This window comes from Hermetia illucens, chromosome 6 (assembly GCF_905115235.1).
Source record: "Hermetia illucens chromosome 6, iHerIll2.2.curated.20191125, whole genome shotgun sequence".
Taxonomy (NCBI): Eukaryota; Metazoa; Arthropoda; class Insecta; order Diptera; family Stratiomyidae; genus Hermetia; species Hermetia illucens.
The window spans coordinates 11,154,510-11,179,743 of NC_051854.1; the positions used below are offsets into that span (position 1 = coordinate 11,154,510).

At 44.4% G+C, this 25,234-nt stretch overlaps 1 protein-coding gene across 7 annotated transcripts in view; it reads left to right on the top strand.

The window, feature by feature from the left end:
* The first annotated feature begins 853 nt into the window (after positions 1-853).
* Positions 854-25,234, top strand: part of LOC119659198 (trithorax group protein osa) — a 403,506-nt gene continuing 379,125 nt past the window's right edge. For all 7 annotated transcript variants that reach the window (XM_038067160.1, XM_038067163.1, XM_038067164.1 and 4 more), the window contains exon 1: positions 854-3,746. In XM_038067160.1, the coding sequence (XP_037923088.1) occupies positions 2,664-3,746 (1,083 nt within the window). In that variant the 5' untranslated portion in view covers positions 854-2,663. The remainder of the gene's footprint in view (positions 3,747-25,234) is intronic.

Below are 25,234 nucleotides of genomic sequence, written 5' to 3' on the forward strand. Positions count from 1 at the left end.
TAACCTCAGACATGAGATTAGCATAGGTAGCTTGGTAGGTCTTCGTGCAGTATCTTTCCAGTATCTAGTTTCTGACGGTTTAGTTTTGGCGTGATGTCCTTTCCTGATTTTTCACTTTCTCTTCTCTGTGGTACTGCTTCCTGGCTATTAGTATTTAAAAGACGTGGCTCCGTCTGATATGCCAGAATATATTTTCATTGATTGTCCAGTTCCGATTTTGTTCCCACTAGGATAGGGGTGTAAAGGACCACCGAGCCACATCCCCTAGTTGGCCAAATTTAATGGACTAAGTATCAGTGAGGTTCCTTTCGAATACAGTCAGTTACCCCCAAAGACGAATTATCCAATGGGCACAGATCGCGTAAGGGCCTGGAATGGAGAAAGTAGTTTTCGACTTCTATCCTCAATTACCATCTTTTTTTAATTTTAGAATTTCATTAACGGTCTCAGTAAATGTTATTCCTTTAGGCTCCCCCCAAATGCAGTTCAGTGGCTGATTGGAGGCTTCTTCGTGGAGTTTGAAATTGCTCGCATTACAGGTGAATTACGTTGTCAAAAACCTGAAACTACTCCGAATTTAACCTCGATTGGCTTTCATTTTTTTCCGAGCGCTACAATTTCCAAATATATTAAGAAAAAATCCACTCAAAGTGAAGTTTTTTCGCGTACCCCATTCATCTGCACCGTTCACATTCGCGCAGTCACCTCATCTACTCCAACCGTACTAGACCATGTACCTGCGGCCATCTTGGTCGCGTCACCGCTTTTGTACAACAAACACACACACCACCAAGGCGTCCAACGACTGCCTCAGCCACCGACGAACAAAGTCGAGGAAAATATCCCGCAAAGAAAAGCGAGTCAGCATCGCGTCGATCGTCTGCGAATTTTTCAATAAAAACGACTTGTGTTTGCCCAGTTTGCACAACAGACGACCAGCGCCGAGTCAAGTGAATGCTGGCGAGTCCGAATCGAGTGCATTTCCGCTGCGTGTGAGTGAAAAGCATTGGAAAATTGTTGTGCGGGGAAAGTGAACGCGAACGACGGAATTGCGACCCATTGCAGGCGGCGACAGTGACGGCGGCTTTGTCGCAGACCCAGGGCCCGGACGGGAGCAATCGAGTGTTTCGCCGGAATCCGAGTGTGACGCAGTGAGTGGCTGATTGGAAAGTGATGCCCGCCGCCCCGGAGATGGGCGCAGTGAATATACGTTTGGGCGGACGGTGAAAAGCGTCCGAAACCCGAGCCGGAGCCAGCGGCGGCCAACTACGCCGCCTCTTGTCATAACCTGAAAGCCTGGGCGCCCTGTTCGCGTCCGGTTGACATTTTAAATGGCTGTCACGGTGACAGCTCAGTGAGAAGTTCCGCGGTGACGTCTCCAGTGCGATTGTGGATTTTACGGCCCTGGCTTCGCCGAGGGTTCATCGAGCTGGAGAGTTTTTTAAAATGCGCGCGCCCTGTCACAAAAAATTGAAAGATTTTTTATTTTTGTGGGAACACACGCAACAAAGATTTTGTACTAGAGCGTATTGACGTCGCCCGTCCTGTTCTGGCGTTTGACATTGGGCGTCCGAAGTGTCAGCATCTGGTTTGCTCGCACGCCAACACAAACACACTCACGCGGGCCGTGTGTATATGCGCAAAAGTGTCCGAAAAGCCGCGCCGCCAACGACGACAGCAACGACGGCCGAACGAACGTCTACGAAATCCGGGAACCATCTTTTTGTGTATTTTCTCTTCGTGCAACTTCAGAAATTCCGGAATTTTTCTAATCTGAAAATTTGTGTGAGCGCGTCGTGAAATTCGGCGTGAATTGAATGTGACGTGAAAGCAGCAAGTGTGAATTTTGTGTTTCGTGTGCATACAGGGAGGCCGGAGCGCGTCGAGAGTGCGAAAAACGCGATTTTGGGAACGCCATTTCGTTGTGCTGAACGACGGCCAAGACGACTGCGACGGGGACCCTGGGACCAGAGTAGCCTCTCGCCATTCTCGTTTCGTCCGTGTGAAATTGTGCCCTTCGCCAGGCATTTCGGGGTGTTGGCAGTGATCCGTGGTGCTCCCAGGTTTCCCGGCGATATTGTGCACACGCCGAGTGTTGGGATATTGATTCCTGGACGTCAGAGCGACGCGAAAAGGTCGGGCTCCGCGGTTACGTTTTGTATGAAAATGCGGCCCGAAACGAGGCATTTGTGAATGTAGCGCTTCGCTGGCACCGCACGCTGTGATATTGTTCATGAATTTAGGAAGAGCCAGTGGGAATCAGCCTCGAATTTGAAGAGTTGACGGTTCGCTGGTGGGGAAAGTATCAGCGCGCTGGAGACCCCTTGGAACGCCATGGAGGCGCAGTTTTGTGATGTTACATAGAAGTGATCCCGAAGTCAGTGTTTGCGCGAAGCCCGCGAGCCGCGGGGCTTGTCAGTGAAGCCTAGCGACATCATGGACAAGTCTACTGAACCCTCTGCCTTCCCATTGAGTCGGTGCATACGTTTCCGTGTCGTGTCCAGGCCTGGTGGTCTCTTGTCTTAGTGCGCTCCCAGCGGGATCAACTTGAGGCCAGCCCGCTTCCATGTCTGCCGTGTCGCGACCGTACTACTCGGTTTCTTGCTCATCCTGTCGCGACCCTCTGTGAAAGACTGTGAAAACCACGTTCTCTTCAGACCCGCATGCAAAAAATAATGGCCCAGCAGCAAACCGAAAGCCTAAACGATGTCAAGTCCAACGAAGAACTAGCCAAGAGCCAGCAACAGCAGCAATCCCTGCAGAATGGAACTGAACCCGCGTCGAACGCTGCAAATCCACCGTCAAGAAGCAACAGTTCAGGACCGTCGTCGCACCACCAGCCGCCCCATCATCAGCAGCAGCACCAACAGCATCTTCAGCACCCGCAGCAGCATCCCCACCATCCGGGACATCATCACCTCATGCAGCAGCCACCGCAACAGCATCTTCAGCCCCACCATATGCCGCCGCATCCTATGGCAGGGCGGCCGCCACCTATGAACGATAAGAACTCCACCAAGTCACCGCCAAACCAAGGTGGTCCGCCACAGCAGGGTCCGGGCATGATGCCCTCGGGTGCGGGTGGCCCGCCACCACCACAGTCCACTGGCCAACAACAGCCACCGAATAACGGTGACCCTCAGCAGCAGCAGCAATCTCATCCATACGATCCTCCGCCACCGCCACACGTGATGCAACATTACCCGCCTCCACATCCCTCAATGACACAGCAGCAAGGCGGCGGACCTCCAGGCAGCGGAGGACCGGAGAATCCAAATAAAGATGACCCGTACGGACCACCGCCACCACATCCCTACGGGAGGTATCATCACCCACACGACCCTAACGTCGGCCCAGATCCGTACGGCCGTTACGGTCATCCGGGGATGCAGCCAGGCGGCAAACCAGGCATTATGCCCCCAAATCGACCGCCACAACGATATATCCCCGGCCAGCCCCCACAAGGGCCTACGCCAACGTTGAATTCGCTGCTGCAGTCGCATCCACCGCCACCACATGGACCTCAACATCGGTATCCGAACAGTTATGGGGATCCACAGCAGCAACCTCAGCAGCCGGGACAGCAGCAGCAACAACCGCCAGGACCTCAGCAGCAGCAGCAGCAACCCGGCCAGCAACCTCCGCCACCGCCACAATCGTACGGACCACAACAGGGCTGGGCGCCCCCGCCGCGTCCTTACAGTCCGCAATTGGGACCGTCGCAACAGTACAGGACCCCGCCACCGGTGAGTGATAGCCAATTTAGTTTTTCTTCTTTGAGTGGGAATTTATTTGGGATATTTGGGATTCAACTGGGAGCCAAGTTGGGAGGGAGGTCTTAGCATTTTTGAGGGGATTGGAATTGTATTTCGCAGGTCTTGGTATCATGATTGATGTGACAAGTTCAGGTACAGGCTACATCCGCATATTGAATCAGAAATGTGGGGGCAACGGAACCTGCAACCACATCTTTGTGGGGTCGGTCAGAGTTATTAATGATCCATTTCATTTTTCACTGCGTCTTTCAATGAAGTTTCCTTTCTTCTTCCATAGCTTTCGCCACATTCTATACTCTGAGTTCTTTAAACCTTACCACTGCCACTTTTGCCTTCTCATTGATTCACTTTGGTGTTGGTCCTATTCACGCATATGTCCTTTCATTTGAAATAATTTCAAACCAGATTATTCCGATGTTAAATCTTTTGAGTGACAGTGACGGTAATTTTTGTATGGGTAGCTCCCTTGAAGCCGCAAAAAGAGAACGTTACTGGGAGAGAAGTGTAGGCTGGACGTCAAAGGTCTGCTATGAACTTCCAAAACAGGAATCTTACTAACATTGAATGGGTTCAGTTCTCTAATCTTTATCCCATTTTTTAGTGCTGGGTCGGTTTGTCTATATTGAGTTGGCCACCTATCTCATTTGTAAGTTTTGTTCGGAAGGACCTGATTGGTTTTTTGATTTTTGTTTACCGTGTCGTGTCATTGGATGTTGGGAGTAACTTTGGTCATTAGCGCAGATGGCAAGTCGATACTCTCGTAATTGGTCGGTGATACCGCATAGCCACTAAGTGTCATTCGTTGTTACACTCTTCGCAAACTCAATGATTTGTAGAGCAATAACGTTGAATCCTTCCTCCTGACGGGGAATAGTAGCTTGAAAGAGTTTCTCTTGTCGCGGAATCCTGCTTCCAGTCATTGTTGTGATTCAGATGCCTGGTTACAGGGCCTTTGTGTCTATCCAGTATACTGTGAGATCCGGAATCTAGACGACAGGGACGTTCAAGTAGTCAATGGTATTTTTGATTTCAGCCAATGCTTTGCTGGTAGTCGTACGCTTCGATATGCTAATGCATACGCGGTCGTTGCCTTCCGGCAAAGGAGGAACTTACTCGACGTTGCTTCATCTGCCATATGATGGGTGAATGACCATAGTGCCAGTGATGGGCAGTCGCCAGTTCCGTGCATTTTGTGTTGAGTTTCTCTGGTGACTTCGTTTGGGTTGTATTGTAGACAGAGCGATAGTTGACTGGTGGATAGGTTTCGCTGTGGTTCAGGCTAATTCCTTCCAAGCCGCTGAGGAATTCCGTGCCAATGTACTCGCTGAGGGCGATCAGAACCGGGCTTGCAATGAACTTATCTGAAGTGGCTCTAGACACGAAGTTTCATCGGTGATTATCTGGTACCAAAGGAATCGAGATGACCTTTTCAGAGCATATGTTCAAAGTGAATACCTGAAGGATGTGTCCTCGGCTCGGTTATTTACCGTTTGCCCCTCGTAAGAGTTTAACGGTGGTTGCGCATGCGCCTCCTTTTTGACTCAAGCGTGGAGTCACGACGGAGATCTGATTGTGATCACCAAATCAATCCGATAAAAAGAAGACGAGGCAGGCCCTGCCTAAGATGGAGCGATGGCGTGGGTCAGGACGCCAGACAGCTTTTAGGGATATCGAATTGGTGGATCTCGGCGCAAAACCGGGATGTCTGGAGTTCCTTATTAAAGCAGGTCTAGACCGGATACCGCCTTTGTTGCGCCCTTGATGAAGAAATCAAACCGAGTCTGAAGAGAATCGGGGAATGATGTCTACCCGATAGATACTTACGTTAAACCCCAGGGACCTCCGTGTTACTGGAGGAGTTCGTTAAAAGCGGTCAGATCCCAGTTTGCAAAATACTTATTTGAAGTGGTTGTCGGAGGTTTTTTGATAACAGGAACCGTGGGAGCAAATACCCCAGGAAAATTTTTGAAGCATGTGCTTTTGGCCCGATTATTTGCGTTCGGCTGCGTTGGGGGAGCTTCATGAAAGCTCTGATTATGCCCATATTACGAGCAAATTTTCTTGTGATGGTAACATGTAGGGTATCACTTTACAGGTCGGTGTCGTACACCTTGATTGCTAGACACGCGTCGATTGAGATGAATATTGAGTTTCTCCTTCTTATAAAATTTGTACCGCTGGACTGTTCACAGCGGGGTCCTGACTGCAGTCAATTCGTGTCCGATAGAGGACAGTGAGCTTATCGTACACCCCAGGATTTTCTCTCCTGGATCTTCATGTCTTTGGGCAAGGAAACATTGTTTTTTCTTGTTCCTGTTTCAAATTGTAAATAGGAACTCCATATTACGATAAGGAATTTTCCTAGTTAAAAAATGTCTATCGAAACGGTTGGTTTATTGATTCCGTCAATAGCATCCCTCTTAGCGGAACAGTCAAGTTGGTACAGATAAAATACCTTTTTGTGAACAGATCTGAAGATGTTAAGGTATCGACTCACTATTCAACTGATTTGAACCTTCAAAACACCTGAACGTCACTTTGAAGACATTCCTATCGATTTCCCTTAAAATTCCAGATAATCTTCATTGCATCATTCTTTGGGTTCATAGTTTTGGTTTCCATCCTTTCCTAGCTTCAATAAAATCTTGAGGGTTTCGTTTAATCTTCGATAGACCCACACTGAAAATTGTTCAGCCTACCTGGAGCATATTCTGTTGATGGTGGATCTACGCATACTATTTGCCTCATATTCCTGGGGTGGTAGCTATTGTACATAAAAATATAGAAGACCCCTCCCTTCTTTCCAATTGGTACGACCCGTTCCAAGTAGATGCAGACTAGGGATTCTCTCAATCAACAAAAAAAGCAAATTCTGATTTGTTGTATTTCTTGAGTGTCAAACCTAATCTTCCTGAGGATCAGATGGCGAAATGCAAGGTGAAATTTGTCACCTGTAGAAAAGTTTGGCATCACCACAATATGTCGAACGTCGGTAGGTCGATCATTCATTGAGCAAGGTGAACAACTACATTTTGGTTTATAGCAGGTAATGGAACCCGCTATCCCAGGATAAGTGGTTTGATGAATGGGTCGCCCTAGAACAATGTGGCTTGGAACAGTAGAGGAAGAGTGCAAGTTTTTCGGAAAATCATGGTTGAGTTGAAGCATATTGCCTGCAATGAATAGTAATGGTGCACAGATATGGATGCTTCACGTAGAGGTTTAAAACAACCCTAGAAGCAAGGGAAACTTCATCAAGGGAAAGACATACGTTCATACGTCGGGAAAAATGAATGTAGTTCCAAACTCGGTAGAATAAATGATCAAGTCATAAGGAAAAACAATTGAAGAGGATGGAATCAAAGACACTAGGGTTTTCAACGCCCCCAGGATAAAGAAATACTTGCGCATCTACTCCGAGGCAACACCTAAAATGGAGCAAGTGTTGGAGAAAACCAACCTCGTCTCAATTAACCAGCAAAACATAAGTCCCGCTTGGCTATTCGAACTCCTGTCACGAGGCAGCATTCTTTATATTTTTTATGTTGTTAAGGTGTTGAGCCATTGAGCGGAACAGGTGGCAGAAAAAAGGGAATATAACGGGTGAAGCAGAACTTTCCACTTCAAAGTTTTCGGGTACATTTTGAGAAGTTAACAATGTATTTCAGAGGACTGTCATGTCTCTGCTCATATTCCGGTCGGTTTGGCTTAAGTGCTTGGCTCAGACACATCAGTTGGTTCTTCCGAGATCCTTTCATTCAATTTGACCAAGACATAGCTGATCCCATCAAGCCGATCTCAACAAATATAGGGCAAGAGTTGGAATTCTTGCGTTGTTATGGATTCATTTGTCATCACCAATCAGAATATGAAGTTGCAGAAGAAGCAATGCCAAAATGCCCTTCAACTTTTATCGGATTTAATGCATATTCTTCCAGAATTCTTTACATTTAAACCATTTCCAATTCATAGTTCCTCAATTCTCAACCACTCCCAATGCATGAAAACGTTTGAAAGTGTCGTGCCAGGTCAATCTCAATTATTCCGCAAGTTCGCCCTGTGTTTGACTCTAATGTTCGTCCAGGTATGTCCTAAATTTTATATCTTCCAAGGATTTAGGATTTGCAGTTTCTACACGAGCTCGTTTCAATAAAAGAACTTTGTAGAATATATCTAAAAAGCAAGAAAAGTTTGTACATATACATGAAATGTCAATTAGCCATCTGTCAATTTCCAGGAATGTAATCCCAATAATCAGAGTGACAGCGCTTCACTTAGCCGCTAAAGCTCCGCGCTGGTTAACCGAACTGAACGAATCATGCTAATTAGCCCTTCCTAGTTTCATTCCATAATATCTTCATGTTGCGAAAATTAGCTGCTGTGTTTTCAACTACGTGGCTTTCTCGTTGATCTTGTCCTTGCCCAGTTGTCTTTTATGTTTGCTGTTGACCCCTATGTCCCATAGCATATCCATAACACCTATACACTATCGCCGTCGGTTCACTGAGATGTATTTCATCTCCCTCCAATTTTCTCGAGAACCTTGGAGAGTTGTTTTATTCCATGAATATCGATTTGAGGCCATGCCTGACACTCCACCTCTCTGTTGGGTGATGCGTTATCATGGAACCTTGTCGCGGCCCACTTTCTTCGCCAATGCATTGAAAAGTGTAGTTGCAGATAGGGCTTCCCGATCTGCGATGATTATGGATAGAACTTCACTGAATATGATGAACGATGCACCTGTGTGGTAAATGTAGCTCTTCTCTGGCACGTTAGGCCTATACTAGTTCGGTCATTGATATGTTTCGAAATTAATAGCACCGGCTCATCAATTTGGGTGCGACAGGTTGTGTATTATGACCAACATCTTCCTTCGCAGAGTTCTAGTAGTGTAACACTGAATGTTGTTACTGGATAAGTCAAAGTGGACAATAATTTCTTTCCATTGGATGAGGTCGGAGACCCAAGGCTGAGCGACAACCAGTCATTTCTTGGTAATAATGGCAGGTTAGGAATATTCAAGCTATTCATGAACGACAAGGCGCAAACTATGACGTTCTTGTTTCCTGGAATACAAAGCATTTTAGTCGTGAATTGGCTTAGGTGTCATTGCTAGTTAGGTCAAAGGGATGGCAATCCCTCTGACTCCCTCCCTTTTACTTTCAGGTATTCGTTCAGGGGAACTTGGGTCGTTAGAATTAAAGCCCAAGAATATGGTTAATTCGCTATATATGTATGTCTAGTTTAACTCTCTCTGGCAAAGATCATGTGAGCTCGGATTCAATGGTTCGAAAGACGCATTTGGCGATCTTGAGTTTAAGTCAGCCGTGGACAGATCAGATGAACAAAAATATCCCTGAAGTACTGTCGATGCTCTTTTCTGTTTTTCGATACGATTAAGATATAATCAAGGTATACGCAGTAGGCGTCCAATCCTCGGAGAAGTTAAAGGATGCACCTTTGGATGCTTTGTGGTTCGATCCTCAAACAAAAAAGGATGCGGCAAGAAATTTAAACAGGAATTTAAAAAAAAATCAGTCATGGCCACTCCCCATATGTAGTTCTGTCATCGCGGTCCTTCGACATCTGATGAAAAGGGCTGGCGGATGCGCTGTTTGAAGATCTACAAATTCCTTGCACAGTCAAGCTGGAAAACTCTGCTGGCATGAACCACTGTAACTCCGTTGTCTTGTATAAACGTTGAGTCTTCTGTGGTGCTGTGCTAACACCTAAGGCTTCATGATGTTAGTGAGGCTCTGATAATCGACATAATTTCGGATTGACAAGACGCTTTGCTGCGGGGCTTTTATAACATCTACGGCATCGTAGAGTTGATCGTTTGCTGCAAATGTTGACTTTGACTTTGGGATGCCAAAATGTTTCGTCAGATCGACTCCGATGTCCACCGCCCCTCCTAGTTGGAGGGCTTAGCATAGTTTTAAGCTTTCTGACTAAAACGAAAGCGGCTAAAGCAAAGTCAATTTCGCCTTTGGCGCGTTTTCGGTTGATCTATGGAACGCCGCGAAATGGGACCTGGGATTACTTTCGATGGCGTGATTGAAGCTAGACGGCAGTCGGTCTTTGCCCGCGTTAAGCTCAGGAATCTCATTTCCTCGTTTCATTCCAGGATTCGAAGATAAAGATGTTTTAGTCTGCAGAAAGGCATGGATGACTGATACATGATAGGAACCTTGAGGGTTTTCCATCATTTTGTTCGCTGACTGTGATATTTCGTCATAATCTTTATCCTTTTCTGCGGATGGACGATGGCGTTGATTATTATCTGATTAGGCACATATTAAAGCAGATGAGGGTCTCTATCCATTGAAGTTCTTTGGAAAACGCCGAATCAATTTGCGTTATAAAAAATTCGGATATTTCTTGAGGAACTAGGATCATTTGGTTATTCTGGTGGCTTCCTGTTGATTGTTTTCATTGCCCTTGTTGTAGCTACTTTCGGGCCAGCTTCTACTACTGGTTGCTGCAGCGCTCAACGTGGTCGGCAGCCTCTGCATTTATTGTTGTTTTTATTTGCTACATTATCAATTTTAATTTGTCCGCCCTGAAATCAGCCATCATCAATAAGATATCGGTTCCAGACAATATTTGGGTTCCAAGCAAGGCCCTCCTGAAGGTATTTCCTGTTGGAACTTCTCAACCTTATTCAATTTGTCGTGTGCTCTACCCTATAGCGACCATTTGGGACAAATATGAGTTTCCGTTTTAGCATTTGCTTCCGGCTCCATCTTCACATATTCCGCAGATAAGATAGGTTGTTCACATCCAAATCTGCCAAACCACTCTGACGCTCCTGTCTCTGTCCATACGAGGACACCCTGAAGTATTGATACTGCCAAACGCTACGTCATGTTGAAGTTCTTATCTCTTTGGTTCAACACTACTCGAAATGTATCTTCCTCAAAAGCCCAGGCAGACCAGTCACAGAACTTCGCTTTTGGTTGCGTTTTCTTTCGCCCCCCAACGCCACTGAAGTAGGTCCAGAGGTCATTGTGGTGCTTGTCAGACGATTCTGGTATATGTCATCGAACACGAATTTATTATTAGATCGGCTCCACTTGCCCTCAACTGCTGCTATTGCTTTTGGAGGAATTTACCATTGCAAGGTTATTAAATGATGATTGTTTCTAAGAGACCCGAGAGGTTAGTAAGCTTTAAAAAAATTGCCTTTAATCATCACAAAGAAAACCGGAATCAACTAAACCACAAATTTGGTCGAAGGAGGAGAAGCCGTCACTGTCTCTTCTGCTTCAGTCTCTACGAAGGTACGATAATTTTAAAGCCAGCAGAATGCAGGTAGGAATTCTACTACAGTCGTCTGCGTGGATTGCGATCTACTTGTTGACGTGGAAACTGCACAGACAACTCAATTATTGACTTAAATAGCTCTTATTTTATAATTAAAAGTTGTAAGGAAGAATAGTACATCTGGGTTGAACGGACATATCAGACATGTTTTTGTCGTTAGTCTCCGATATCTTTTCGCCTTGTTTTCCGGTTACTTTCCGATAAAGCAGGTACATGCTGGGCTTGCTTCAGCAGTCTGCGTGACAGCTCTATTGAGGCATCACAAGTACTATATTTCCGGAACCAACTGCCCCCCTGCCCCTGCATCACAAGTACTGTATTTCGGGAACCAACTCTCCCTTTCGTGAGTATGTTTTATAATGGCAGTTCTCTGCAAATTTGCTTCTTCTGTGGATTGGATTGAAAATTTGTCATAAAAAAGGGAAGTGTCCCCCCCTTTTTCAGGCGAAACCAATAGATTGGATGTTTGGCGGAGGTAAAAGTTCTTGTTCTTCTCAAGTATCATGCAAATCCTGATTGCGATTGAGAGAGGGCAAACGACGGATTACATCCTCTTCTAATACTTTTTTTTGCCTCATGTATTATAGTAGCGCGGCCTGTACGGTTCCCACTTGGAGATACCACTTCATTCATGAGGACTTCCAACAGAATCCTACTCCCAACCTCCAGCTCCTTGTGAGTCAAGGGGCGTATCTATATAGTTTCATCTTTGTCCTTGAGAATTGTCAACTCGAATGGCCATTTTTACCGTACGCAAACGTTCCGTTGATTATAGGACATCATTCGGAATTCTTCGCTCGTGAATTGAGAGAGAGCACTTGCTTAACATTTATGGATGGCTTGCTTGGTGTGAAGGAGAAGCTTGAGGGTATGCGAACTAGTCTTAGCCATTGGTTTTGCTGCTTCCTTGGGGAAAAGATAGATCCTGCATCATCTATCACCATCTGCTACGGAAAATAGGTAGTTATAGAAGGGGTGAAGCAGGTAAAAAACTTTAATGACGATACTAAGTTTGATCTTCATTTCAGATGGTTAGCCTACTTACCGAGTTTGAAGGAATATCCTGGTTTTATGGAGTGACTGAATATCTCTGACCAATTAGCTGCCAACTCCGTGATCTGTAGGATTATGCCCGTCAATCTGAGCAATTCATCATGGGGTTTTCCAGAACGATGTTGGTCTTTCCGATCAACTTCTTCAAAAATCGACACCCTAGTTTCCGGTTATTCTAATCTTGCTTTAATCGAAGGAAACTACCTCAAACCGCAGTCCATCCGTCGAAGCATTCACAAACTGCCAGATACTACCCCGCATCTTATGCTCCACAAAAAAATCATTACGAAATCAAACACATTCCTCTCCATTCATCACCATACGATGAGGAAATGCGTTCCTCTGAAAGTGAGGAGACGTCCTAGTTTTTCGACTGTTATCGGGTACCATGGTACTGTCCGCGATTGCCCCATATATACTCCTGTGTGCACAGCTATATTTGCACACTACCTTTGACAATATATACTCCACTTTACATATATAAAATGCAGTCAAAGAACGATGCCGCAGAAAACATGCATTGGATCCCGTCATCATCGTCGTCGTTGTCGTCGCCGCCATGGCCGTAGATACACCGCAAAGTTTGAAAATTACTTTCAAGTCAATGCCACTCATGAAATGTGCAACCAGTGGTTGTTGAGCAGTGGTTCCTGCTATAGTTGCTTATGCTTTGGGCCTGCAAAAGGTTGGACTGAGTTGCGGTGGCTCATTGGATGCGATATGATATGGGTTCGGGTTTGGAGAATGCCTTAATATAGCGACCGCTGCAGCGGCTGTGCACCGCAGAGGAAAAAAAAAAGAAATCCCGGAGAAAAAAATCTACTCTTGGCATTGATGTTAGTTTGGAATTTACGGAATGTTGTTTGCTATGTATTCGGCGCACTGTGTGTGCACTCTCCACTATGTACTTACCTACATATCTGCTCGGTACTTGGACTATATATGCCCGACACGCTTTTTTGTTCTGCTATTTGTGATATAGAGAGCGAATGTGCAACGAAACGACGAATGCCAACCGCCAGAAAAGACCTTAGAGTGATAGCACAAGCATGGCATCGTGAAATCGAAAGTACAACAGGGAAAAGTGAACGCAATTTTCCGTGACCTTAATCCTAACGACTTTTGTTGGAAATACTTCGCGGAAATGCGAGAGTATATGGAAGCGTTCAGGAGACGTTTCGGTGATGCTATCGTTTCGGAGGGTGTTATAGATTCTTCGGTGTCCTTGTGAGCTGTGTTTCTAGCATTTAATATGATAGCATCTCTCGGAAGTCTAGTTCATAGTCCCGGGTTCCGGGACCCTTTTTCTCGTCCGAATCCCACCCTAAAACATTCAAAACTCAAAAATTCCTCACACCCATCCTCGCATGCTTGAAATTCCGCTCGGCCATATGAGGTGGCATCGCTTGCCGCATAATCTCCATCATCAAAAAAAAACGTGTGAAGAGGCTCGTTCGGTTGTTGGCTTATCGATGCCGGTCCCATAAATCAACAACAATGAAAACAATAACGCGGGTCTTCGGTGTCGACAAAAAAACGTAAACGCCACGGAACAACAAAAATCGAATGACGCGAAACAACAAATTAACATGTGGCTGGTGTGGAGCTTCAAGTAATGTCAAATTGAGACGCTCGGTCTTATCAGTGGTCGCGACCTACTCTCTCTTAGACGCGCCACATGGACTGAGGGGGGTTTTAGTGCACTTTACCAGAACTGGCGTTCACCCCCGTGCCAGGCGATGGTGTTTCCGATATACAATCATTTGTCATCAGTTGCGCAAAAGAACACCCGGCGTATACCTAGATATCGCAACACAGGGACAAAAACTACATAGTGGATGGGAAAAATGAAGAAAAAAAAACGGCCCAAGTGAATGAAAATCGCTGCTTCGTGAAAATGGCATTGCTCCGCCATCAATTGTATGTTTATTTGAGGAACAGCCTTGACCGTGATTTCAAGTGATTAGAATCGACTGCGATGTTGGTGATGATGATGATGACAGCGATGACGGTGGCGATGGCAATGATGGGTTATAATGGGAACGCGGAAATCGATTTCGCTCCCCCGCGCTTTTTTATTATCTGGTTGAATGAATTTATTGTAAGTAAGATGTTTTGTAGACCAGAAGAGAAGCATTACGGACTGCTGGGTTTATGCAAACGAGTATAATTATTGTGGGGTGGACTCCAGTGCGGTATTAACTGATTTGAAATCAGGACAGATTCTCTTTTAGATGCACATGGCCCCATTGCATGATCCGCATTCCGATTCGATGCAGTAAGCTTCATTGATAGCAGTGAGGCCTCTTCTGCACTCATCTGATTCTGTAGAATGTGACTTCACATTTCCAACCCTATTCCGTCGATGATGCAAACAATTTTTATTTGCGGAGACTCATGGGTGCAGCTTTTATGAAGCTTTTTAGTTACTCATGACTTGGCTATCTGTTCCAATCCCTTAATATTGCTTGTAGCACCCTTTGAATGATTGCAAACTCCCCTAATGACTAATAAGATTATTGTCTCTGTCGTGACCTTCGAGAAGAGTTTGCCAACAATATTTTTATTAACATTTTTTTCCGCAGCTCCCTACTCCGAGTATGTCGAAAAGTAGAACAAAATGAAGTAAATTTGGAGGTAGAAATGAATTTATTTCAAAACTCTAATGTATTTTGACCAGTATAATACTGCATTGAAGGCTTCTTCTTTAGCCTTTGTTCCATTTAGAAGGGGGTGGGTGGGTTGTCTTGATTGGTTGCGTCATTTTGCTCGGTCATATGTCTAATCTAGACGGACTCAAGGGGCTCTCAAATAACCATCTAGGGTATCAAACCGCCATTGGTTCATCCCCCTTTTTGGTTGTTTCCTATCGACTTCGATGTTCAGACCAATCTTGGCAAGTGAGTTTTATCAGCGCGGATTTACATGTCCATACCATCGAAGACGCTTCTTTCCCAGTTTCTGTGTGATCGGCGCAACCCGATATCGACCACGGATATCCTCATTTTGGATGTGACCAAGCCATTAGTCAACGCAACATGTTCGTCTTCGTAACCGCGAGGCGCCGTTCACTATCGTTTATAGGTGAACAAGATGTGAAACTTTCGATTTGAGGTGTTGATTGATGCTTCCATCACAAAGAACGCCAATTTTAGTACGCCACTTTATCCAGGTTGCGTTAATGCGTGAAGCAATTTCATAACGCAGTTCTCCATTGGCTGATAGCGTTGACCCGAAGTATTTAAATCGCTCAGTGATTGTGCCTGTTTCATGGGGGTCGGTCGTCAAAAATTCAGTTTTGTTTAAATTCAATCTAAGACCGTGTTGCATGAGGCGATCATTCCATTTTTGAACACTTTATCCAAGTTGCGCTGATGCTTGAAGCAATTTCATAATGCAGTTCAGTGATCTAAGATATTTAAATTGCTTCACTTCAGCAGGTAACTACCACTGACAATAATAGTCCCTGTTTCATGGGATCGGTTGACATTCGGATTTTAATCTGAGACCATTTTGCATGAGGCGATCATTTCATTTTCGGAGAGGTTGCTCGAGATCAACTTTGCTATGAGACGCTAGGAAAACATGTCAGATGACCCTTCTGACACCGTCCATAACAAGGACAAAGGGATAGTAAGAGGGTGCTTCCTTTATGAATACCAACAGAGATACAAAACGGTTTTGATATACCTGTCACACTTCGGACTTCCATTTTCGGATCGCGGTGGGGAAATTTTACGCAGCACATGAGTTTCTCTGGTACTACGTGTTATCGGAGAGTATATCAGATGAGTTTGTGTGGCACACGGACAAACGCCGTTAGATCCAAAAATGCATTGTAGAGAGGGTGTTTCTCCATGAGTAACCCCGTGCCGTGCGTTACTTAGTAGTTACTTCAGTTCTTGACAAATTCGGTTTGGTTCAGTGTTATTTAAACGATGTCGTGAAGGCGTTTGACTTCAGTGGCACTGACAGTGATTTAACTTGAGTATTCGTCGTTTAGTGCTAACCCTATGGTCTTCTTAAGACAGATTGATTTTGTGACCACAATCAGGACTGACAAGCAGCAAAGGTACCAGTGTATACCTAGTGTTTGCCTCAGCATTCATACTGATGGATACAAGATTTACCTAAATCTCTCCCGAACTAAGGAGTTTGACATCCGAGTTGTAAACGAAATTCCACGTTTAAGGCCTGAAGGTCTTTTGTCCGCTTGGACGTAACCACAACCCTCATGAAACTGTTACTAGGGGACCAACTGGGTTTGGGTCTGATCGCCCTAATTAGGCTTTGAGTATTCGCCTACTGTATCACGACCAACAAGTCAAAGTGAGTACACCGTTTCCCGGCGTAACCGCGTAGAGGTTGGCCTTTGCCACTTGGTTTTGATTCGACCGAGTGGGTTCCTCCTTAGAACATTCGAAGGCGATGGCTTGTGGAATTGCTCCAAATGTCGTTAGTGCTTGTCCAAACGGAGGGCGAGCAAGTTTAAGTTTAAGCGAAGGACTTGAAAATTGCCTCTCTTAGTACATTTTGCTTAATTCGAACGCAAAATTTGAGCACTTTCAAGGGGGTTGAAATTTTCGCGGATACATTAAGCATTCCTGAATAGTACCTACAGGCTCCAAGCGAAGTTAATTTATTATTGTCCAATTTTGTTAAAGTTATCTAAGAAAAATGTATTTATTTTGACCGACAATAAAGCTACCATTCAAGCTTTAAAATCAGTGATGGCACTACTCCAAGCTTCAAAATTCAGAGCCCACCAGACTTGACTCTTTTTGCTTATAACCTTCATGGGAGTTGTTGCATCGAAACGTGCATCAATACGCTAATTGTACTCCACTCCGCTCCCAGAGTTTTCAGTTCCGTATGCGTATTAATTCGTCAGTCAGCCAGATGGGGTACTCCTTTGGGACATGGCTAACAATTCGAGTTGCAAACTGAACAACGAAACCAACCCTTGATGAGTTGCTCTTATTTTTATGCTCCCGCGACTAGCCGTAGATGTAGAAGTGCAGCTAACAAACACGAAGTGATCTTTTTTGTTGCCAATTCAACACCTTTTCTAATGCACATATTCATGAGAAACGTAACTGTCTGTGATCGAACCGTGTGCAGCCAATGACCAGGAAGTGAGAATTGTAGAAAGTCACAAACCTCTCACTGTTGCAGTTACGGGTTCAGGACAGTATTTTCTCAATAAATATCAGAACTTCAGCATTCAAATTAGTCAACACGATCACAGTGTCACCTTTAGGAAATGTCCCCTCTGAATTTGAAATCTCCTTTGGTGTACAACACTGTACTGTTAAGATGCTTTTAATTCTGAGCCCCGATCTCGTAGTCAATATTCTTCTGAGATAGGTTTCCACTTTGAGGGCGCGCTTGTATTCGGGAGGACTTCTAAAGTACAGTAATACACCACGGCAAGGGAAAGAGGAGTGTTTTCCCGAGTTCTACTATTTTACCTCTGATGACCTATTTCATTTAGAGAAAGCAAGCATCCTAGGGGTTTCAACACCATCGTCGAGTAGTGTACACCTATTCCAAAATCCAATGCGTATCTTTTGATGTAAGAAAAATTCGTGACCGAAAATTAGTCCACCACCCAGACTTGGGGTACAGCTTCCGTAGCAGAAATGTAATTCCAAATTTCCAAGTTGTTAGCACATAAATATCTATCTCTTTTAATCGTCTTTTGCGACAGGAAGGGAATGCTCGTTAAGGGATTGAGGGTCCTGAAGCCGGATCCACTGGCTGATGGACTGGACCTATTGGGAGAAAAAACCATCTCCCACTTTTGTGATCCACGGATCCTTCTTTTTTGGGGTAAGCAACGAAATTTTATAGAAGAGACAACTGACGGAATTTCACTGATTTTCCGCTGAAGGTGTTTCGCAGAGACCGGAACAAGTGATTGTCAGATGATGCAAAGTACAGTAGCCTTTTGCTGAGTGATTATTGCGGTGTGAAGTCTGTGTTGTCATGATTCATTGATTGTAGGCGTTTCTATTCTTCAAGATGGTATTCGGTGGATCGCCAGCGGTTCCCTCTCTTGCGCATTTTGTTGTTGTAGATGATCCATTTTTTTCTCGCTTCAGAAATATGTCATTTTCGTGCTGCGTCAGAAGTGAATTGGAGATGGACGTTCGGTTAGCCAGGTTTTCCTTTGTCAGCGTGAACGACACCGAAACATTGAAGCGGAATACATAGTCAAGTTTTTGCAAATGCCTTACAATGATTGACAACCTATTTTAAATGCCTCCGCAATCTCTTGCACTGCTAGCGTCTGGTTTTGCTCCATAAGTGCCTTGATATCATTTAAATAAACCTCGGTGAGTTGATCGTTGGGGGGTCCATTTTCGAGACTCATATCGCCGGAGCGTAATTTGTCAATCCATTTCTGGATCACGTATACGCCGCATATCTTCCGGTGTGCATCCACAGTTCGTTTGCCTTTTTAGAAGTATTAAAGTAAAATATACCGAAAATAAACCTTTTTTTCCGACATATTCGCAGGCCAGTAGCACTAACAAAACTAATACCAATGATCGTGACTGATTATGGAAGCAGAACTGGAGATATTGGGAAACAACCAACCTGACCGGTCATGCTGCACCCAAGGGAGAGATGAGGTAGCATTTAATGTGTTGTCCTTGCCCTAGACGAACTTGCTAGGCGTCCTTTTTATATGTGGAGAATATTTTAATGAATCCTTGGAACCCAATTGAGAATTTAGTTCTTACCCCAGTGGGATATCTACTATCCCGACTCAACTGTGAATACTATTAGTACCTTTAGGGTTTACCGCACTTATACTCTTCAACGTCTAGGTACATTACCATTTGAACTAAAGTGGCTTACCTTACTTCCTTTCTCAAATGAAGTTGAAACTTGGGGCTTTTTGGAGAAAGATTTTCTTGGCTTCTAAGAACAAGTCGATATAGACACGTCTATGAATAGCGTATCACTTTCAATTTCTTAATTTATCGATAATGGAGAATCTTTCTTTGGAACTAGTTGAAGGATCGAAGATAAACCTAAGGGGCATGAAAACCCTAGTAGGGCTTTTAATGGGACACTACTCCTTAAACTACTATATGGAAAAAATCTGAGCGGTGGTCTCCGCCATATGTAGCCAATGTGAGGAGGGGGAAGAGACGGCCCTGCACTTCGTATGCAGCTGCCTGGCCTTCTAAGACCTCAGACGAAGATACCTAGGTAAGGGTTTCTTCAACGAGGAGTTTGCGCATTCTCTGTTTCTGAAGAATGTTCTCAGATTCGCGAAAGCTACCGAACGCCGTAGGCCAATGAATAGGGGATAGAACAGTGGACCTAACAAAAATCTGAGTGCTTGGAGCTGCGGCTCTCCCACTAAACTAAACTAACGCCAGGCTAGTAGCCTAGAAATTCTTCTAAAAACCAGGTTAGGCTTCGTTTATCAATAGCGCTTGCAGTCAAATTTAATTTGTAAACCGATTAACTTGACAAACGGCTCAAAACGGAGCTGTTTGGAGTTCGATTAACGGAGCTGTTCGGGTCGATTAATGGAAAGTATCCTGATCAATCGAATGTCTTTGGCAATGAAAGGTTTGGCAGATTGGCTTATATGGTTTTTGGTTCCACAATGATGATGTCAGAGTTTGCTTTTTTCGTCAAATCATCCATTCTGAAGCCTAATCTGAAAGATGAAGTGCAATGAAGAAATTGGAACCGCTGTCGGCAGGTGAACATTTTTTTGAAGTGAAGTAATCTGGGGTCATTGAAGTGACATTTTCACCGACCCTAAGAAGACAGTTAGGGAAATACTAATAGGGGATCTCAAAAGGGATGGTAGTTAGGCATCAGCGGCCAATTAGCGCTGTGGTGCGCCGTTTTGATGCTACAAACTCCCTAAGACCGTGACTGCTGTTATGAGAGCAGGGAGGCAGAGTCTAGCCGGCTCGGATCTTCAGAGCCAGCCTGTAAAATACATACAGCTCTCCCACCCTGCAGCTGGAAATCTCTCTGAGGTCCCCAAAGAATGGTTTACCCAGTATGCGTAGCTTGACTCCAGCTAGAGCTGGGCAATCGCAGAGAAAGTGCATGAGGGTTTCCCTTCCTTCTCCGCGGCTTCTTCAATGCGAATTATAGGGTCTGCCGAGCCTGGTGGTATGGTCCTCAAAAGGGATATTGATCCTTATATGACCACCTCGAGAAAATGGATGTAGTGGGCTCTGATATTTCTTACCCATGTGCAGAGATATACGCCTCTGAAAGGGACTGTGCATTTGGGAAACTTTTTGTTAACAGATTTATCAGGGAGAAGTAAGACGGAGCCTGGTGGTTATAACTACGTCTCCTCAAATTTCCGCAACCTAACTATCCACCACTTTAGAGTTGACTTGGGTGGTCCCAGAGAACTTTTTATCTCTATTGTCTGTATCTAGTTTGACAGTTTTTATGATGGATTAGTAAAATGTAAGGACGTGCATCATTGTGGGTAGATTTATGTGTTAGAATTTTGCAGAATCGCTGAGTTTCCGAACATAAAATGATGGTGAAATCTTGGAAAGGTATCCGAGTGACTGGTTGTCCCCCACTTTGGCCACCTCATAGCAAAAGAGCAACATGTCTTTTTTAAGTGTCTTCATCAATTTCAACGTCAAATGTCTAAATTCATGACAGGAAGGGCTTTCGTCACTGTAAATTACAAAATATTTTTGTCCAAACTCACCTCTCTCAGCATCCCCATATCATTTGTATCATGGCTTGCCTCTTACCTTTGCAACCGACCCTGCCGCGTCTCTTTTGATAGCTGGAGTCACTTGTGGCAATTAGCTTCGCTTCGAAATCCACTGCCTCGTAGTCAGCAATGGGGGTGCAAAATTGTTGTCGACGTAAGTTCACCCGTTTTTTCTCTTCGTAAAAAAATCTTTCTCGCATGGATTACCTCTTCCGCCTCCGCTTTCTGAACCTTCCTTTCCTACAACTATATAGATTTATGCACATTTTTCAAACTTTCCTCGGACCTGATGGACTCTTCCGCCTCTAACGACATCATCTGCCTTCCTGCGTTTTATAACACACGCAACGCAGACATTTTCAATGTTCCTTTCATGGAGGCCGAAATCTATTTCCATTCTTCGATTCCAAGGCTTTGTCGAAGTTATAACGCACAACAGCTTGGCCCCTTAACCTTTTCATCTTGCAGTAGTTTCAAGCATAGGTTAAGGTTCTCGCTTTTTAGTAGATAAAGTAACAAAACTCAGACTTTAACTCTTATTATAGCAGGGAGAGCTGTGAGTCTCACGTTCTCATTGAATTCCTTCGATGACTGATATTTAAGTCCCTAAACAATCGGGACGATAAGCTGAGCCTTTTATGAAGGATCTATACTTTTGGAATTCTCATGCAAGTATGCCTGCAATTCACTGAGTTTTATGCTTATTCCCTTTGTTTTGAGTGAGAAGAAAGAACAGTCTCATTATTATTATTATTCTGTTAGGGGAAAGTCGCACCGCGTCCTTGAAGAACTATTGTGCCCCTTTTACTGGTTATAGTGTACCTGTTGATCATAGTATTTCAAGCAAGCCTGTAACCGTTAGGAACTTTAGTATGTTCCCCACTTCCAGAAGTTTCAGCTTTGCATCTAGTATTAAGTGTTCTCCCGGATGTATCGAACTACAAGTACCGGACACTGTCCCAGGGGGTGCATAGAGGTTTCGTCCTCCTCACAGAACCTGCAGGCAGTGTCCGTAGATATCGCTAGCTTCCGTAGGTGATAGTTCAGCCGACAATGACCAGTGAGAATTCCCACTATGATTCGGAGGTTCTTTTTGGTGAGGTTTAAGCAATCCTTTGTACGCATGGGTTCGTATCCCCCAATAAGCACCCTGGACTGCTCCATCCCTGGTAGGCCCCCCCAATATAGTTCCCTCAACCGTTTCTCTTCGTTTCTTAGATTCATAGCCATGAAACCGTTTGCGATTGTCAGTCTCATACTTTAAGGAGCTATTTAACATTCTTTTCGTCCCGCTGACAGAAAGGTAAGGCAACCACTTCTCTTTGAGTAGCAAGAAAATTTCTTTTATAGGCCAAAAACGTCGATAATTTTGATAAAATATTACGGCATAATGAACTTGATCATGACCAAGCAGCAAATAAAATGATGGTAACTGACAGCAGATGTTACATACACGTTGCAATTTAAATATGGCTGCCTTGAGCTGTCAAAATCCTATCATTTTTTTTGGGAATCCCTTCATATGCGGCAAATCCTTAAAAAAAATCATTGCATCACTTTAGACATTTTACATTTGCTATTCACTTGACTTCAACGTACTGGAAGCACGTTTCAATTATCATTGAACTGGAATGCTGCTCTGAAAAGTGTACAAAATAAACGTCAGGGCTTTAGCGGACCATGCAGACAGTTCGTGGAATCATAGCGACAAGGGCGAATAGCACGCCAAACGAGACGAACGACCTTCACTTACTTCTCTCTGTATTTCTCTTATTGTTGCCTCTGCAGCTCGTTTGGGTTTTATCATTGTTTTTGTTGGTCTAGAGCGAATTCAGCCATTTCCATACACTCCACCGATATCACCGAACAAAGTGATGCTATGACTGCGTAATCTCTTGGTTTTTGCTTCCTTGCCCTAAAGTATATCATCTCGTCGCTGTTCGCATAGAAAATCGGCCAAAGTAATTTCGAGTGATTTATTGCGTTTGCACACTTCGGTCATATGGTGGACGAGTTTGTCTGCCACTTTACCATTCACGTCATGATACCATGATACCACCGACATGACGATGATATTCGGATGGTGGCTGAAATGGTGGTGTCTGATGCTGATAACAAGTGAAAAGATGGATGTTTGGAAGAATCGAAAAGTAGGTCCTGAAGTGCATTAGGAGTGGCTGATAGAAGGGTTGATAGCTCGTCGTTTGTTGTGGAATCAAACTAGACAAGTGAAGAGGACCGACCTTTCGGAAAAGGGAATCGTTTCCAAAGGGGTGCATTCTTATGTCGAAAGGTCCTTAGAATTCTATGAAGAAGCTTAATCCTCGAAAGGCGAACATATGGTCGTGGATTTATGTTGGAATCCCGTCGCAAATTGTCTCGCCCAGCTGGTACCCTCCCGTCAACATGACTGATGTGACAACGGAGACCGATAAGCCACGCGACCACTTTGCCAACAATTAAGACTATTTCCGCATGTCCCCGGCTGGTGGTCCCATGCTATCTGTCGATGAATTCCCGCCGCCGTCTGATTACAAAGCTGGCCTGGCCGATCCACATGAAATATTTTATAAATGCCGGCAAAACAATCTATCAAGTCAAGGTTACTGCAAATACATCATACAACGTCCCGCCATAGAGCCGAGTTCTCGCCAACTACTTAATAGGTTTGTGGCGGTTGTGCTAGTTCTGGTTGGGGGGAAAATTGCTAAGCAGGCAGCGCGGCTAATGAATGAAAAGTAAAAGCAGCTGGCGGACACGGTGTGATACTACGTTCTCATTATGGGGAAAGACGAGGAAGCAGAAGGCATCGCGGGTACCATGAAAATTTTATACGTTTCGTGTTAATGACACATTTCAAAGTGAATGAGGAACCCGAACGCAAGTTTGCGGCGGGGTAGGTTGGATATTTATGTAGGTACTACGTATACGTACTGGTTCGTCTCCAAGCTGGGCCACACGCCTGGTTCCTAATAAGCGGATAATGCTGAGCTGACCAGACTCAATGTCGTCGTCAGCGCGTCTCAATGGCGGCTCATTGACCTTTGAAATTGGTTTAGCTTCATTAATTTCACTTCGACACTCCGAGCGCCATGGTGATAATCTTCCCTCATATTTATCCATTTATCATGCTAAGCGTGGTGTTTGTTTGTTTTGATTTAGTTTTCGAGAGTGCTATAATCCGGCATGTGTCCCCCTTTTCTCTTTTCGGGCCGGGCAATGTGGCGGAGTGACGTCGCCAAATGGTGTTATTAAAAGTTCCATTATTGAAATTTGAAGGAGTGCGTTTGGGGGATGGGGGATGGGGGAAGTGCTCGTGTTTTATTATTTGGTGTTTCAAGCTGTCGTCTGTTTATGGCTCTCCTTTATTTGGTTGGGTAATGTCTGGTGTTAATGCGAGCTTGCAATTTCATTGATTCATATCAACTACTTGATGTTATCATGGCATTCTTTCAATGACCTTAGACAACGTTTCATACATTGTGTCGGAAATTGGCTCTTAATATTGTTGATAATCTATTTTTGGCTCTCATTATTTCTGGGGTGAGATGTTTTGACATTTCGGTGGGCTTTTCCATTTTGATTTGCGATAGTCGAATTAATTTAAATTCTTTATCGCTCCATTGTCAATAGTCTAGTCCATTCAAAGTTGTTGTAAAACTTCCTTAAACATATTTGATGGTATGCCCCTGGAGGTGTCAAGATCCAGATAGTTCCAAAATTGTCCTTTGTTTGTAAGTAAGGAATCGAAATTTTACTCTCACTTTAAACACAAAAATAAGCTTTTAATATGAAAGGTCTTTGGTTTCGAACCTCTGATCTCTGATGATACCGAAACAATCATCCTTCCTATTACTAAGCGCTTCGCTTTAAGCAATCTGACGTGACCTGGCCCTAGGTCATCATCATATCCTTGATAATAAACCATCCCGCTTTGATCTACGAGGAAATGTAAATAGTGTATGTTGAAAATCCCAACAACTGACTGATACTGCACTACTCCAGGTATCAAGAAGTAACGCCTTCAGTGCTCATTCTGACATTTTTGCGGTCGGCCATAACCATTTATTACTTGCAATTCCCTTGAATTTGTCCAGTAATGCGTTAAGGTCCATGATTCGTGCCTTTGAGTTTTTCGTATTTTTCCTTCTTCTTTTTTCTCCGTCGTCATTCCCCCCTCTTATTTTCTTTCTGTTCTTCTTCCAATACCTCGCGTTATATTATATTTTCACACTCGAGAAGATACTTGCAAGCAAAGTTTCTTCTGACTTGAGCATCTCCTCCATTAAATCCTGCGGGGTCCTCCGGGCTGTTGCTGAATCTAAGACACTCCAGAGTGATGCAGGCA